This window comes from Corapipo altera, unplaced genomic scaffold, assembly GCF_003945725.1.
Source record: "Corapipo altera isolate COAL_440 unplaced genomic scaffold, ASM394572v1 55, whole genome shotgun sequence".
NCBI lineage: Eukaryota > Metazoa > Chordata > Aves > Passeriformes > Pipridae > Corapipo > Corapipo altera.
The window spans coordinates 2,766,631-2,778,427 of record NW_020884882.1 but is presented as its reverse complement, the minus strand read 5'-3'; the positions used below and the strand labels follow the sequence as shown (position 1 = coordinate 2,778,427).

Below are 11,797 nucleotides of genomic sequence, written 5' to 3'. Positions count from 1 at the left end.
TGCCCCCGCCGCCGCCCCGCCCCTGCCCGCGTGTGGCCACGCCCATGCCCAAATATGGCTGCCCCGCCGCCCAAGGCGGCGCCTCATTGGCTCTGGGGGCGCGGCGGGGGCGGGGCCGCCCCGCCCTGTGCGTGTGCGCGGTGCCGCCCGCGCCGCTCCGGCCGCTGCGGGCGGGGCTGAGCCGCCCGGCCCCGCCGCCGCCCCGCCTCCCGAGGCATGACACGCCGAGCCGCCGGCGAAGCCCCGCTTTAATTGAGGCCGCCGGGATGGGGCGCAGCGCGTAGGGCAGAGCGGGGGCCGCCGCGCTCCGGGCCGCAGCAGCACGCACCCCACGGCCGTGCCGAGCGGAGCCGCGTCCGGCGCAGCGCAAGGACCGACCGGCGGGAGCGGGGGCCGCGTCCGGACGCCGCGTGGGTGGCCGGTGGGGCCGGGCGCTTGGCGGCCGCCGCTGCCGAGCCCCATGAAAACGCAGGTCTGGGGGAGCTCCCCGCGGGCGCCCATGGCTGCGGCGATGCCGTGCAAGAGCGCGGAGTGGCTGCAGGAGGAGCTGGAGTCGGGCGGCGGCCGCTCGCTGCTGCTGCTCGACTGCCGCCCCCACGAGCTCTTCGAGAGCTCGCACATCGAGACGGCCATCAACCTGGCCATCCCCGGGCTCATGCTGCGCCGCCTCAAGAAGGGCAACCTGCCCATCCGCTCCATCATCCCCAACCACGAGGACAAGGAGCGCTTCGTCAAGCGCTGCAAGGCCGACACCGTGCTGCTCTACGACGAGGCCACTGCCGACTGGCAGGACAGCGGCGCCGCCACCTCCGTCCTGGGGCTCTTGCTCCAGAAGCTGCGCGATGACGGCTGCAAAGCCTATTACCTGAAAGGTGAGGTGCCTCCCGCCCTTCCTCCCGCCGCGTCCCGCTCCCGCAGCCCTTGTCCGCGTCCCGCTCCGCAGCCCCTGACCGGCCGCTGTATCCCCGGCGCCCATCCCCTAGCCGGCCGGAGGCGGCTGGATTGTTTTGGTTCCTCCCCTCACCCCCTCTGCCTGATTTATTTTTATTTTTCTGTATATATTTTTCCCCCCCTCCTATGCATCCCGCTTTAATCCCCCGCACAAAATGGTCGCAGGCTGGAAGCAGTCGGGAGCGCCCCGTTTCTTCCTGCGTCGCCTCCCCGGCAGTGGCGGGAGAAACCCCCCAGCCCCGCTGCCGGGACGGCCCCTCCAGCGCTGCCCCGTCCCAAGCCGACCCCGGCCGGGCAGCGCCGGGGAGCCCCTCGCCTGCGCTCCCCCGAGAGAGCCTTTCGGGGGCTGTCCTCCGGAAGGGATGGCCGGATTTGCGGGGGGAGCAGGAGAGCCCTCTCATGTTATTTACCTCTCCCCCGTCTCCGAAAAGCCAACGCTTGGGTTTTCCTCCCCCTTTCCTAGGCAGCGCCGGCGGGTTTGGGAAGGGGCAGCCCCGGGGCAGGGCTATGGGGAGCGCGGAGCTGCGCTGCGGGGGAGCCGAGCCCCGCACCCCGCACATGCCCCTTCCTGAGGACTGGCGGTGGTTTGAGGACTTCGTGCTTGGGGGTTTTTTTTTTTGGTTTGTGGTTTTTGTTTGGGTTTTTTTGGGGGTTTTTTTGGCGATTTTGAAAAATCTCAGCGGGCTGAGCAGAGCCCACAGCTGGGCTGCTGGGACCCTTCTCCCATCCTCCCAGTGCTCCCAGTCCGGTCGCTGGGTGGCGGGTTTGAGGCAGGAATAACAGGAGAGCGGAGGAGTGTGTGTGTGTGTGGGAGAGTGGTCAAGAAAGTTGCCACTTGCGGCTCTTTAAAAAATACTGCTGCTCCGTGAAAGACCCTTTTTGGGGAGCCAGGGGAGTCCCTGGTAACTGGCTGGGGTGGCAATGGAACAGGCAGGTATTTGGGGACCAGCTCATAGGGCTGCACTGCCCACACAATCCTGCTTTAAAAACATGGAGAGGAGGGGGCAAGCACAGGGATTGATCCCGTCCCCCCCTCGATCCTCCCATCCCTACCCGTGCCGGTGGGCGAGTCCCCCATCCCATCACCCCATCCCGGTTTGGGGTTTCCCATGGGCTCCGTTGATCCCTCGCTTTGTATTCCTATTTCTCTCCCCGTTGTTCCTCATCCCTAGGCAGGAAGGAGCGGCTTTGAAGTTACTCCTAAGCTCTCCCTGATGGGCAGGGGAGGAGCTGAGCCCCTTTCTCTGCCTTTTTCCGGGAGCCTCGGTGGGAAATGTTTCCAATTAAAATTCCAAAATGGCTCCTCGGCGCTGTCTGGCGGCGCGGGGGGAGGAAGAGGGCGAGGACGAGCCTTTTTCATGAATGGATGTGGCAGGAGCTGTCTGTCCTGCTCAGTGACCCCGCCACAAGCGCCGAACCCGCTAACGAAGTTTCCAGGAGCCTTTTCTAATTAAACCATTTGTCAGTGTCAGATCTCGATGGCTGAGCTCTGGTTTAATATTGCCTGGAAAGGAGGTAGATCGGTGGGGTTTTTGCTTCCCTACCTCTGCCTTCCTTCCCAAGCCGCTGAGCCGAGGAGCCAGAGAAAAGGACTTAAGGGAAGATATGTAGGGTCCCATCCCTCCGCACTCCTGATGTGGTTTGGGTGAAGAACAAACCTGTGACACTGCCCTGTCACAAAACGTGCTTGTTGCGATAAAATAGCTATCAGGATCACTCTTTGGCAAAACTTTAAGGTCTTTTTTTCTGCTTGAAGATGTATTCTTTCATTGGGGTTTGGTGGTTGTTCTTGATTTATCTTTTGAGACACAGATACTTTTGTGCTTTCCTATCTAGGTGGCACAATAGCTCTTGCCTGAACTGCCCCAGACCCATATTTTTGAGAAACTGAACAAGGCGAGATTGTCTCTTGACACTGATTTTATTTTTGGATGTTTGTTTCTTTTGTGGTTGAGATTTGGCCCCTGTTTATCACCAGCAATATCAAACTTCGTAAGAAACACTTTTTGGTTTTTTGAGACCGGTTTGCTCAGTAGCAGTTTGCCCAGGGAAGATGAGGGAGCAGGGGAATGCCTTTCTTGGTGTGAAGTTGAAGGGATACCAACTTTTTGCTGGCAGAGACTTTCAAAGTACCGTGCACATGTGTACAGGTAGAAGAATTTCCCATTCTGAAGAATAAAACATCTTTTTCTCTCCGTCTCTCCCCTTCCCTCTCTCCTTTCCCTCTTCCCAGGTGGCTTTAACAAGTTTCAGACCGAATATTCTGAGCACTGCGAGACGAACCTCGACAGCTCCTCGCCCAGCAACTCTCCCCCAGCGTCGGTCCTTGGCTTGGGAGGGCTGCGGATAAGTTCCGACTGCTCGGATGGCGAATCCGACAGGGAACCCAGCAGTGCCACGGAGTCAGATGGGAGTCCCATCCCTAACAATCAGCCTGCCTTTCCGGTCCAGATCCTACCTTACCTGTACCTGGGCTGTGCCAAAGATTCGACCAACTTGGACGTCCTGGGCAAATACGGCATTAAATACATCCTGAATGTGACTCCTAACCTGCCAAACATGTTTGAGCATGACGGGGAGTTCAAGTACAAGCAGATCCCCATCTCAGATCACTGGAGCCAGAACCTCTCGCAGTTCTTTCCCGAGGCCATTGCTTTCATTGGTAGGTAGTTGGCAAAACATCTCTTTTCACACTCACCTCTTGGGAATGTGGTGTGCCGCTTCCCAGGGCTGTTGCTCATCCCCAGCCTCACCTCTCCGGGGCACGGCATCGGCACCAGCAGCAGCTTAGCAGCTGAGTGTCGTGCTGCCAAGGTGGCACTTCTGGTGTGTGTCACCCTGGCTGGGTTGAGGGAGGCCTCCCCTTCCCAAATTCAGCCCTCTTGCAGCACCTCAGCTGAGTTACCTGCAAGTGGTCGGACCGGCCCCGCTGCCTCTTGCCCTTGTATGGGGATTTCCACTTGAGAGAAATGGCTGAACCCAGGCACTGGGGAGCTCCTTTGCCTGCTTTACTTGGAGGAATGAGTGTTGATGGGAGTTGCATTAATGTGACTGGTGCCAGCGATTCCTTAGCCCCAAGTGTGGTTAAAAGTGTGTGTGTTTTCCCAAGGGGATTTGCTAGTCTAGTTGGGATCCTGCTGTAAGTCACCCTAGCATAACTAACTCCTTGTATGGATTCTTCTCCTAAGGTAAGTGTCAACACAATGAGTTAGTGATTATAATTGTACTGCAGAGCTCAGATAGAAAAGCTGCTCTGCAGACAGCCCTCAAGACAGCTTTGGCTGGTGAGGGGGGGTGGTGCAGGGAGGCAGATCTCTTCTCTCAGGCTGGTCTTGACTTTGAAAATTGCTTCTTATTCTCTGGGAAGTGTGTATCAGGCTGATACACTTCCAGCCTGACCTGTGCTGTTTGCTTGTGACGGTCATTGGTCTAATCAGTTCTGTTTTAGGGGAGTGAATGGCACAGGTAGTAATACCCCCATTAACTATTAAAAGCCCCATGGATTCATATCTGGTTGAAAGCACTGATGTAGATAAAGGAGAAGGGGGACCTTTACCTTCAGACTGAAACCTGTGCAGCCCGTTTCAGTGCTGCTTTGTTGCCCTGGTTTCAGACCCCAGTGCTTGTGCTTACTGTGCCGTAAGGCCTGAAATGGGGCAGAGCAGTAGTAGATCCTTGGCTGCTCTTCAGCCTTCGGAAGCTCCGGTTCCCACATGCTCTCCTTTGCCCCCAGCTTCTGACCTCTGGTAATACGGTTGTGGTCAGAAGCAGCTGCTTCAGTGTGGAAACAGGGACCCGTCTGATGTCCCATCCGCACTTCCTGCGCTGAGCGTGGTGTGAAACGTCAGGGGTGAGGTACCGGGTTCCTGCTGACATGTGGCATTTGGGATCCCTCTGAGCCAGTCAGTCCCTGTCTCTGTGCACACCGAGCTTGTTGCTTTCCAGTTAATGACAGGAAATGGAGGATTACCTCACTCTAAAACCAAACACCAAGAAATGCTGTGCAGGTCAGATGAAAGGCAAAAATGTCTGGAAAAATGTTGAATGGGAGAGCCTGTGAGGAGGGCTGGGTACACTGGGGGGTGACTTCCCATCATCCTGGAAATTCTTGCCTGGTTTTGGAGGCTGGGCAGAAATTCTGTTGTGGCTTGAGTCTGGATTTTGTTTTGCCTGCATCTTCCTTGCCCTTCCCTGCACTTGTGGTGCCAGAGTGTCTCTTACCTCTGGCTTCTCCCGAGGATCCTTTTTCTCCTGCCACCTTCTGCGTCCCCGCTAAGCTCTCAGTGAAATGACTGACTTCAAATAGGGCTGCCCAGAAGTAAGCAGTGCTGGGTACTTGCGTGCATTCAGTGCTCTCAGTGGCGTGTCCCTCTTTCAGCACTAAGATGTCAATTCATAAAGGGATCACGCTGTTCCGGCTGTGCGAGAGACAATGAGTGTGTGTGTGCTTTTCAGTCGGTGGCAAGGGAGGGGAAATTTTGTCGCTGTTCTCTCGCCATTTTTTGGTCCAGCCTGCATTCCTGCTTCCCGCTACCATTCATCCTGAGAGTCTCCTCCAACACAAGCGTTTGTTTGTAGTGAAGTGCATTTCTGTCGATCTTAAAGAACAGTTTCACAATAAGGGAAGTTCCTGCACTTCAGACTCTTGCTTAAATTGGCATCAACTACATTCATGTAACTTTCTAGTGGAAGGAGGACAAGAACAGCAGAAGAGAATAATAGCTCATGTCCTGCTGGGCTGCAGCCTTGCACTGAGTGCACAGCCTTCCCCAGTTAGTTGGTGTTGAGGTGGGTGTGCTGTGCCCAACCACCAGCATCTCCCTGGAGCTGTTGTCTCCAGCTCTATCTGCCTCCTGTGGGTTATTCCAGCTCTCTGAATAGAGGACACTGATGTTCCCTAGGCGAGGGATGTGTTGCTAGACTTGGATTCATACTTTTCAAGCATGTGAGATGCTTGGCCTTGTTGGGGATGTGCAACTTTGCCATGCTAAACAATAGATATTCCTGAGTGGGAATATCTTGGGAGCCCTGTGGGAAGAGATGTGGGTGTCAAAGGGACATGAGATGGTGTCAGTAGGAGCAGGGGATCCAGTTCTGGCAGTCATCCTGGTCCTAGGAGCTTGCAGCTGCCACCTGGCCCTGCTCCAAAGCTGTGCATTTTTGGTGCAGAATAATAGACTCCCCCTTCCCCTTGTCTTGTTTCAGATGAGGCCCGTTCCAAGAAGTGTGGGATCCTTGTTCACTGCCTCGCTGGCATCAGCCGGTCCGTAACAGTCACTGTCGCCTACTTGATGCAAAAACTCAACTTGTCCCTGAACGATGCCTATGACTTTGTGAAAAGGAAAAAATCCAACATTTCCCCAAACTTTAACTTCATGGGCCAGCTCCTGGACTTTGAGAGGACTCTGGGACTCAACAGCCCTTGTGACAACCGCTCGCCCAGTGAACAGCTCTACTTCACCACCCCCACCAACCACAACCTGTTTCAGCTGAACACCCTGGAGTCCACATGAAGAGGACACTGCCTGGTCGGGAACTCGAGCATCGAATCGCTTCTCTTGAGCATTTCAACTCTTACGAAAATATCTGTCTTGCCAGGCAGCTCTGGAAGGAGTAGCTTCTCTGGGCAGAGGTGCCTGATCGCTGCTTTAGGAAGGCTAATGCCGTTCACTAGTATCCTGATCCAAGTGGTTCCAAGAGGTAGTGTTTTTACAGGGGGTTATTTAATACGGGCGATGTTACAGCATTTTGAACGCAGCTGTCACCGGCAATAACCGCTTTCCTGGGTGCATTGGGACTGTCAGAACACGCACACGTGTGAAGAGCTACCAGGGGTTAGCTTGCTGTGGAAAATAAGGAGATTTATGCACTTGGAAACCGTGAACAAAAGGTGTTGGGCCAAGACTGTTTTAAAACCCAAGTTTACTTTTTTTTGGTTTAAAAAAAACAAAAAAAAGGTAGATCTTACTCGAGCTTTGGGTTCAAACTCTTTTTAAATATGTAAGTTCCTGACTGTTTGTACAGACGAGGTTGCAAAACCAGTATTTTATTCTGTCTCTTGTTTGATCATTTATTTTTTTTTTTTTTAATCAAATGTTTATATTGACCAAATGCATTTTGCACACTTTGTGAAGCCTTGGTATGTCCTGGCATATTACTGGGTACTCCAGAGAGAGATACATGCTGCTGCTGTCGTTGTTAGCATCTAGTAGGAAGCTTTGTTATGTGTGAAGGCCAGTTGGGCTTAAACGCAACCCCTTCACCACTCCTGCACTCACAATCACAAACTCTGCACTGATTCAGCCAAGGTGATTAAGCCGCAAGCTTTCTCTTTTTTTTTTTTTTCTTTTTTTTTAATGCCACCCCTGCCAAAAAAACACTGTTTGCTATTGCCAGAGGTAAAACTCTTGTAGCCTCCAGAGTTGGTAGAAGCATGTCTGAGCCCAGCTTCATTCTCTGCTGCCTGTTGACTGACTTAACGTCATCCAGCTGGCCCGAAACCATCCCAGCTTCCCGAGCACTGAAGGTAGTTGCGATGCTGGCGTTTCTTGTGCACACTCGATTCTTTCCCATGTGTGCGGGGTGGAGGGGGAACGCAGCGAGCGCCCGGAGCAGAGCCAGGATCGCGTAGCGGGACGGGACTGAATCGTCACGCACGGAGCGTGCGAGGGGCGCGAAGAGATGTGCAAGTGAGGAGGAGAGCATTGTAACAGAGAATTTTTTTATATATATATATATATATATGAATATATATATTAACTGGCAAATTCTGAGATGATTGGAGCTTTCAACAGAGGTTCTGATTTTTTTTTTTTTTTCCTTCTTCCTCTTTCGAATAACTTTATGCCGTGCCTTCTATTCTGAGAAGACTTGTATGTATTTCTGGCTAGTGTTTGGCAAACTCCTTATACCAAGCTGGGAGGGGAGGAAGTGGTAATAATTTCTGGGAGGAGGGCAGAACGGATTTGGAGATTTCTTTATTGGCTGCAATGTAGTCCCTCCTTTCTCCCCCCCTCCCTGTCCACTTTAACTCTCATATAACTGAAAGAAAAAAAAAAAAAAGCCACGGATTTTTTCTAAATATCCAGTTTTTTGTACTTTTTTCAAGAAAATGAAAAAAATAATTAAAAAAATCTCCATCTGGAGGAATGTTTGACGCTGTCACATCCTGAAACTGTTCTTTTTGTTACAAGATGTTATCAGAATGTTGGAATGAGCTTCTGTTTCTTGTTTTCTGGTTGTTTTTTGTTTGTTTGTTGGGTTTTGTTTGCCACAATGTTGGGATCGTGGGTCATTGGAAGGGAGAATGGGCGTACGGTTGTGAGTGAGAAAATTGGGAATATCCTAATTGCATCTTACCTCATGGAGGAATTTATTTTTTCAGGGATTTTTTGACAGTGCATCTGTATTGCGTTACAGCTAAGCTGGTTTGTAAAGGCTTCCTGTGCTGTTAGTGGTCTTTCTTTCTTTAAAGGAAAAAAATAAGATGCATCTTTCTGATTAGTACAAATGAGAGCTTGTTAGTGAGGAATGGTTCTGATTTCTGAGTTATGAAGGAAAATTAGTGACCCTATATATACTGATCCAATATTGGGACTTTGTTTATATTGCAAATAAATATTATTTTTTCTTTAAAAATGATGTTTGTGTCAGATGCTTGTCTAGCCTCTGCCCATATAAGGGCATGCTGCTCTTATCCGTTTTTTATGGTCAATTAGTATTCTTCTGTGACCATGAAGAGCATTTGCTGGGCAGTGTTCAAGTGTGGTGTTTGGTTTCATGCACAGCTTAATTTTTAAGACCTGTGGTAAAATGGAGAGGGGGAGGTGGGAGGGCGAGGAGAGGGATAAGGGGGTATTGGATAAACCAGAGAACAAAGAACAGCTTGAGAATGGGACTGGCTTTGACCCCAGCCATTCCTCTGCACCAAAAATAAATAGATAAACTAAAGACACTTTTGTTCGCCGTTTAAGCGTGGCCTACAAAGGCATGGCAAAGCCTTGCCCCCAACTGTTGTGTTAGCAGACTGTGTTTTGGTAGGAAAGCAAGAAGTTGTGGCCTTGTGGGCAGCCACCTGATGACTTATCCTGGGTCTCTCAGAGAGCAGGAGCCCCCTCCTGCATCCTTGGGGGAAAGGGGGTGCAGTGTGGGTTGCACATGGGCTGTGCTGTCCCCCTGTGCTCCCCAGGTGCAGTTTGTGGGAAATCTGGAATGGCTGATGAGAGTGTTTTAGGGTGAAATGTGGCTCTGAGTGCAGCCCAGCTAAGGGAGCTGTGGCTCCCCACGACTCTGCTTGTAGCTGGGTAGGGCTGGGTTCCCCCCTACCCCTTGTTTTAACCTAAATGACAAGAAATTAAATGGCTATCTATTCAGTTCAGTTCCTCGAAGTGAGTATATGTGTCACCTTGTTCTTCTAATCCTAGGGCCTGAGCACCAAAGACCAGGTAGCTTAATTCCAGAAGCAGCTCAGGCTGGTGAGTGCAGAGGGGAGATAGAGGCTGAAGCAGGAGCCCAGGGAGTGTGTGTGTGTGTGTGCATGAGTTTGTTTACTCCTTAACTGCATGATGGGGAATCTATTTATTGATTTAGAGGTCTGTTTGTGGCTAAACAAATGAAAATCTACCTGGTATGAAGGGAAAAAAAGACCTCTAGGTTTTACCTTGTAATTACTTGGTAGAATACCTCTTGAGGAAGATAGGAAACCATGCTGGAGGCTGTGCACTGGCGTGCAGAATAGCTTGTCAGGTGTATGGCTATATTTGCTTCCATCTAATTTCCTCTTAGGATTTTCTGCTAAGGTGTGGAGTAGGATATTAGCAGTTAGCATTAGCTCTGTAAGCTCATTTGTTTGGTAGCTGAGTTGTGGCTGGCTGGAACAGCACAGCTGCTGTTTTGCCATGGCTTTGGAGGAAGGGCTGGTGTGCAGGCAGCTGCCAGGCTGCTCCTCTGGCAGCTTCCTGGGGTACCTGATCCTGGGAGATGCAAGTCTACCCTGAGTGTCCCAGCACTGCAGCACTCAAAAGCCTTGTTGCCAAAGGAAGGAGATGACTTGTCTGAAAATCATCCTGCCACCTGCAAGTGCTCTTTCCTCCAAGACCCAAAGGAGCCTTTTCCGAGCTTCCTGGCCTCAACAGCAGGGAGCAGCCAGCCTGGCTGGTCTTCAGGCATCAGTGTTTTACAAATGTCTTGCACCATGCTTCCTGGCTCAGAGGGGTTTCCTTGGAGACCTGATGTCCTGTTATTTAGTGAGGCGAAGAGAACTGACACCAGGCAAGGGGCAATGCTGGAGAAATAGTTACAGAGGGAAAAGAGAACGTGGGGTCTGTCTACACTCCCTTGCAGAGGCAGGCACGAGCATGGCTGAGCGTAGGAGCACGGGCTGAGTGAAAAAGCTGGTTATGTTCAGAGCAGTGGAATTTGGCAAGGAGATAGAGCTTCCCACACACAGCAGGGAGAAGCTCCTCGGTTAACCCATTGATTCCAGATGGGCTGCTTGTAAGATGCTCTGTGGTGTTCTACTCTACAAAACCAGGTAATCTCCTGTTTGGGCACAGAGATCTGCTGTGCCTGGGTTTTCACTTGTGATGCCACAAGTCCTCAGGCAATACAAATGGGAATTTATCTTTTTTTCCCAATGAATGACTTTGTCTTAACTCCTCATTTGAACAGTTAGAGGGACCACAGGGCCTAGATGTTTTAAAAAAGTTTCTCCCTCCTTTTCAAGTCATGGCAAAAGCCCAAAGCTCTAAGCACAGAGCTCAACTTCTGCAATTCCCCATTGGGAAGCCCAGCAAAAAGAGCTCTGTGAGCTTGGGGAAGGGGCTTTGTGATTACTTGTAGCTTTTTTTCCCTTGCTTACGTCCCCTTCCCTTGGTGTGGCAGCAAACACGTTCTGACCATGATGCAAGTCAACCTCTGCAGCTCTGAACTTGTCTGCTGTTGCATCACCTGGAGACGCATGTGGAAAAAGAGACTCTTCCTGCTACCATCTGAATTTGGGTGCTCACATTTCCAAGGTAACCAGGTTATTTGTGGGCTGTTATAGTCTTGTTTTATCCTTTGTGTGAGCAAATCAGGCTATTTGCAGTGTTGCAAAGGCACTCAAATAGTTCAGCTAATGAACACATCCCTGTATTTACAGCCAACTGGCACAGGCTGTGATAGTCATGCTCTGAGGTGCTTGTAAGGAGTGTGAAAGCAGGCTTTCTTCCTGATTTTGTGCCATTTGCTCCCGTGCCACCTCAAATCTGTCTCTTAATTGTGTAGTGCTGGGCTGACTAAATGTAATCGGGGATGAGAGGATGGGTGAGGGAATGTTCAGCAGGGAGAGCAGCTCCTGGAAGTCCCATTCAGCTTCCACGTCCTGTTCCCGCAAGTGTCTTTATTCAAACTGCGCAGTTGCCCTTTCTCCTGGGTTTGTCCCCCGACCTCCTTGCTGTGTCTCCCAGCAGCACAGGCACAAAGGATGGGCCATAATGAGGCCTCCTGGAGCTCCCCTGTCTGATCTGGCACTGTGGGGTCCAGGCTGCAAATGTGGCTCGGCAGCAAACGCGCCTGTTTGCTGGGGGCCGTGCTCATGTTTGAACAGGTGTCTGCGTGGCATCCGTGTGGGAACCGCCTTAAATTGGCGGGAAAAGGTGAGGTGTCAGACCTCAGGACAGCTGTCCCCGGGGTCCTGCCTCACCACACGCTGCTCGGGGGCACCTGAGGGGACCCCGCCTGGTGGCCTGAAAGGCTCGTGGCCATCACAGTGGCACAGAACTGCGTCTGGGTCCTGCGGAGGAGCTGGAGGATGAACAGCCCTGGCAGGAAGGCCCCGAGCCGGCCGAACACCTCAGCCTGCGAT

At 51.9% G+C, this 11,797-nt stretch overlaps 1 protein-coding gene across 1 annotated transcript; it reads left to right on the top strand.

Moving 5' to 3' along the window:
• The first annotated feature begins 249 nt into the window (after window positions 1–249).
• On the top strand, window positions 250–8,592 carry DUSP7 (dual specificity phosphatase 7). Its single transcript, XM_027640200.1, has 3 exons — window positions 250–872; window positions 3,185–3,613; window positions 6,157–8,592. The coding sequence occupies exons 1-3, from the start codon at window positions 461–463 to the stop codon at window positions 6,462–6,464; spliced, it is 1,149 nt and encodes a 382-aa protein (XP_027496001.1). The 5' UTR covers window positions 250–460; the 3' UTR covers window positions 6,465–8,592.
• Window positions 8,593–11,797: the final 3,205 nt, after the last annotated feature.